General features: G+C 36.2%; 1 protein-coding gene across 1 annotated transcript in view; it reads left to right on the forward strand.

Moving 5' to 3' along the window:
• Positions 1 to 306: 306 nt before the first annotated feature.
• The window catches only part of LOC107667603 (SEC14-like protein 1), a 90,539-nt gene continuing 85,019 nt past the window's right edge, over positions 307 to 5,826 (forward strand). The window contains exons 1-3 of the mRNA XM_016459314.1: positions 307 to 612; positions 779 to 1,117; positions 2,453 to 2,542. Coding sequence (XP_016314800.1) covers positions 2,480 to 2,542 — 63 coding nt within the window. The 5' untranslated portion in view covers positions 307 to 612; positions 779 to 1,117; positions 2,453 to 2,479. The remainder of the gene's footprint in view (positions 613 to 778; positions 1,118 to 2,452; positions 2,543 to 5,826) is intronic.

The raw sequence follows: 5,826 nt of genomic DNA on the forward strand, positions 1-5,826 counted from the left end.
GTGGCGATAATGCACCTTAACAGCGGTGCTACCCGCCATAAAACCGAAGAAGAAGAAGAAGAAGAAGAAGCAGGCGTGGCTCATTATACTATAAGGATGGAATAACGAGCGCTTTTGTGCAATCAGAAGGCGTTTTTACGGCGTCCTGTGGCAAGCCGAAACACGGCTTTTTTTACGGTTTACGCGCATTTTTTACAGCGTCTGCTATCAGGAAGGCATATTTGACGGCGCTAATATTGTTTAAAACGCCGTCAAATAGGCGTTTTGTATGTAAACGCGATTTCTCTATAGCGTAAATTTGAAGCTCTTGGCTTGCCATAAACGCAGCCCCTCTCTGCGCGCTCTTCTCCAGCACGCGCTTTCTCCTGTCTTCCACGGAAAGACGCGCACGCGCTTAATTTAAAATGTAATGGTCATTTTGTTTCACTGACTGTCCAACATTCGTTTATTGATCTCTTTATTGAATAATTACTTATAATAATATTTACAAGAGAGTAAATATTGGAATTTCAGAAAGATTTGATACGTCTAATTGAAGAGAACATGATGTTAACCCAGAAGTTTTTTGTTTACTGACCAAAAAAAGAGAAGCACATCATCGCTAATTCAGTGGTAAGAAATGAATGTAATGTTATCCTAGTTAAAGTCAAATAAATGTTATTCATTTTTAATGTCTGTAAAAATAAAACCAACAGGGAGCCTTCTGGGAACAAAAAACTAACGTTCCCAGAACGTTCTGGGAACCAAAAATTGTTAACTATGCATGAATGTGTTCTAGGTTTGCTGAGGTGAATTTTCTTGTGGTGTTTGTTTATCGGTCAGCCGCGTGGTGGCGATGACAATTACAGAAAACTAGACTTCGGAAAAATACTGAGACAAGGAGGCGGAGCAGTGTTTTTCTCTTCACTGCGGCCAGTCAGTGTATGATGGGGCAGATTCAGCAGCAGTGGATCCGTGAGTCTGGACTTGGTCTCCGAGAGATCACCTCAGTCATGGATATTTCAGAACCCACAAATCCTAACGTCTAGAAAACCTACAGAACATCTTTCACATTCATAAGGACTGCTTTATCTTCTGCTACGAATAATCTGTTTTCAGTTCCTCATATTTTGTTTCAGTAAGTACATTTACAAAATACGTTGACAAAAAACAAACAGCTTCGATCACTGCTACAAAATGCGTATGAAAATAGATATTGTTTCAACAATGTAAAAATTGAATAATGTTATTTCTGTTTGCTAAAACAGTTAGCACGTTATCCGTCTCCCATAATAAGCGTTAATGAATGTATGTGCCCTGTTTTAATAACGATATATTAAATTATATAGGTATTAAATAACACATATTTAAGGAATAAAATAAAAGGAGTTTTGTGTTTGAGTTTAAAGTGAGGGCGTTAAGAGACGGTATTGGGTGTGCTAACCGGCTAATTGCGTTAGCTACAGAGCTGAGACATGTTATTCATAATATAAAAGTTTTAAATGTGGAGAAATAAGCAGACATTACAATTATTTAAAGAGAGTTTTATGGCTGACATGCTATAATGACAAATTGTTTCTCGGTTTAGACAATGCACGTTGAGTCATGATTATTTTATGTCGCTGTCATTTTGTTTTACACCGATCACACCCAAAACATGCTAGTATAAACAGATTCATCCAGTTTAACGTCAGTGTAACTCACACGAATGGGTTTTATTTATTAGTGATCGCAGCAGTTATTGTACTAGATCACTGTGTTTTGTATGGTATATGATATTATTGACCGTAATATAGCTGTTTTAGTTCATCATTGGGTAGCGTGTTTTTTTAATTTTGAATTACCAGTTTTGTACGCTTCCCTTGTTATCTGTAAAGCACGATGTACGTTACCTTGATTCAGGGAAGTATTTCCTACATGCCCAATAAGATATCCACATAGTACATGCCATAGAAATAACAAATCACAAGTCTGTTTGTGTTGGCATTGGGCAGGTAGGATTGCCGTTATAACATTTAACTTGGTTTGTTACTGGGACGGACATAAAAAAGTGATCAAAAGTTAAAAGCATTTAGTTTCAAGTTAGAGTATAGTTTGCATTGCTCTGTGTCTACAACATAAATATTTTTTGTATTTATTGTCATAAATACAAAAAAGTATTTTCTCATTCTGACATCTGTTTGTATATTCAGGCAACAAAATCAACATAAAATTGCCTGAACTGGACATTTCTGAAATTCCTGACCTTCCAACATGCCACTAGACAATTTGTGCATTACATATTAAAGATTAAGATTCTTGCATTCTTTGCTCAAATGTAGGTATTTGCTTATAGAAATTGATGTTTCCACATGCTGTGCTTGTTTACGTGTATTATGTAATATTACTAATTCTGAGAAATCAGGCCAAATCTGCTGGGTTTATTACATAAGATGCAATGTTTGATTGCTTTCCTGGCTTTTTTTCTTTTTAGGTTGTCAGCACCATTGTAGGCTCCACCATGGTGCAGAAGTATCAGTCCCCAGTGAGGGTGTACAAACATCCTTTTGAACTGGTCATGGCAGTAAGTGTGAACCACAGATTTAACACTCAATAGCATTTTATTATTGTGGCCACACAATAATAATACATTGTATAAAAGCCAAGCTACTTAAAGTTTACAAGGCAAAACATTCTTTTGTGGCAGTCTATACACATGAATGTGGAAGGAGTTTGTGTTCTGTTTTACAAAGATTACTATACTGTGGCTCGCAGTAGTCCATTTGCAGGTTTGAAGATTAATAACATTTAACAATTTTAGTAGGTGCACATTTTTCAGTGTACGTAAATGTAATATACAGTACAGTTTGTCACCCTGTAGTAGGGCTGGCGATATAACTAAAAAAATTATTACGATATGATGTTTCATATCGTTCGGTATCGATAATTGTTGAAAATGTTTTATAACCTTTCTTAAACAGAGTAGTAGAAAAAAGGTTTAAATTTAACCACTGTATTTTTAATTTACCCAATTTATTAAGACAAACAACAACTTATTTTAGTCTTAACAAACAAAATAACAATTAAAACAAAATAGAATAAAATTTTAACAAATATCTCCTTTCTTATATTTTATATGCAGATTAAATGAGTATTAAGGAAACATTTGGCCTGTCTCCTGAGGCCACAGGAGGGCACAATGAGCAAAATAATGCACCTCATTAAACGGTTTATTCAATGCAATGAAAATAACGTCTGTCTACAAAAAAGTACATAACGTCTAAACTAATATTTATAAATCAAATATGATTTCGTAAATTGCGTAAACAATAATGAACAAAACAGCATCATGTATATATGCATAGCTTAATATGAAAAGCCAAAGTGCCGATCACACGATTGCATGTAAAAACATATGAGACGCAGTTTTAATGGAATAAAACCCCCACAAATTCTTGAGACATGTTTTCTAAAAGTTTAACCTCTTTTAACTTTACATGGCTTTCTATTCAACTCTTGTGCAGGACACGAGTGCAACAGTCATAGTTGTGCGTCTCAAGAATGCGTCGAATATCAGTTCTGTGTGAATGGCTTGGTTTTGGTTTTAACCTAACGAATATCTTCTCCGCATTGAGCTTCTATAGTTCTCTAATATTTTGAATGGGAAATGCAGCAGTGGCGCATCTTGTGGTTTCAACTGGATATAGACTAACAAAAACATTAAAATGCAACAACATCATCCTCACCGCATCTCGTGCGCCACTGATAAGGCTCCCTGACGCACACCTAAAATTCAAATATACAATTTTTTCATTTGAATGCAAATTTTTATTTTAAATTAGACTAATATTCCTTTTTTTAATTCACAGTCTCCTCATCGCAGGCAGGCACGGCACTTATTTCAGCGTGTGTTTGTGTGTTCTGTTGGCTCTCTACTTGTCACTCATAACATGCGCCTTTAAATGGAAAAAGCTTGAAACTATCGTGCGATATATTTAAAAAATTTTCTATCGATATCGATGATAGTGTATCGTTGATGAATATCGATACCGTTTTATCGCCCAGGCCTACCCTGTAGGCACGTTGAGACCTGTGGGTAGTTCTCATTTGCAGTATGCAACAGCAGGGCCTCATGAGCCAGCTACTCTTACACTCTGAAATAACAGCCATCCATTCTGTTGGTTAATACCCCTGGGGGAAATATATATGTATACTGTATAATGTAAATATAAAACAGCAGATGGGCTTATTGAAAGTGCAAATTCATTCTCTGCCAGCAGGAGGCGCTTTCAGAGCGGCAGAAACGGCGGTTTCCCCGGTCACGGCTGTAATCAAAACAGAGCTGCGTTCATGAATGCTACTTTATCAGGCATTATAGGAAAGATTAAATGAAAATGACATCAAAACTTTTCTGAAGACAATCGGTTCCCTTAAAAAAAGATACATTTATATAAAACCACCAGTTTTGATTTTGAAACGTGCAGTGCATTTTGGAAAATCTTTGTGGCAGTCAGTGTTGATATTGTGGCGGGCCGCCACAAATAAGTCCATGTATGGGGAACCCTGCCCCACTTTCATAGTTTTCCACTTTTAGTAACTAGTTACCAGTATTGTTATCTCTAGATTAGTAGCAAAATGTGTCAGAGAAGCATAGTGGAGCGTTTCTTCGCCTGCTTAACTGTTCTGATGTCAGCAATGAGCTTGTTGGTAATAATTTGTTGTTTGAAAAACAAATAGAGCAGAGAGCTAAGTTAGATTTTTAGCTTTATTAGGCAATTCTTTCTTATCAAAAGTTGAATAAATTCATCTGCAAAAATCTAAATGTAATACATTTTTCAATTAGGCTGTTGCTATGTTCCAAAAAGTATGGATACAGCAAAGGCCCTTTCACACCAAATGCAAATATTTAGAGTAAAGTTTCTGAATAGAAACAATGGATTCTTATGGAGTTACTCACATCAAATAAGAACATTTACTTGCCAAAAAACTTTTTTCTGCAGTGGATGTTGAATGTTTTTACCAGCAAATAAAATTTGAGCTTCACATGTCCATCTACGCTGCTGATTTGGTGACATTGTTTTTTTTAAGTTTATTACTGAAATGAGTTTTGCCCTTGCTTCTCCTGTATCCTGTTCTTCTTTTATCCAGAATGGCAGCTCTCTATTGTACGGACGTGAATTTGCATTTCCTATAGCTTATTAATTTTGCTTTTGGTGTGTAAATGTAGGTAATTTAATTATGTTGCCTCCTAGGCTGCTTAATTTTAACCAGATTTTTAAGGCTGCATTGCATGTATCCTCAGAGAAGGCAATCTCAGAATACATTAGATGAGTTTAATATATAATAAAAATCCAAGATAACATGTTTATTTTAAATACTTTTATTTTCTTCAATACTGGAAAGTATGGATAAAAACAGTTCTGGTTTTAATCACAGTATTGCTACTAGGTCCTGATACCGGTATTGATATTTCCAGCATTCCAGCTCTGGTTTGCACTCACACAGAAGGCTCCCCAAAAATATGGGTTTATTTCACATCTTTATTCTGAAGACCTTGAGATGACACCCAAATGCAGCTGTGTGCTTTCTGCTCATGCGCACATGACTGCTGTCTAAAATAGCTGTGGGTGCTTGAGGGATTTGTGAAGGAGGTGATCTCGCTCATGGAAATGTCTGTGGTGGGCTCCGATAAATAGGCCACTGAACACAGGGAGCAGCTCTAAAGAAAGAACAGAGACAGATTCCCATCCAATAATCACAATAAGCTTTGTGCTTTGTTACTTCTGATAAGAAACAGCAATTTTCAGCTTTCGTATTCTGTTAATTTATAGCTTTCGTACTCTGTTAATAATAATGGGGGGGGGGGGG

Source organism: Sinocyclocheilus anshuiensis, unplaced genomic scaffold (assembly GCF_001515605.1).
Source record: "Sinocyclocheilus anshuiensis isolate Anshui unplaced genomic scaffold, SAMN03320099.WGS_v1.1 scaffold2173, whole genome shotgun sequence".
NCBI classification, from domain to species: Eukaryota; Metazoa; Chordata; class Actinopteri; order Cypriniformes; family Cyprinidae; genus Sinocyclocheilus; species Sinocyclocheilus anshuiensis.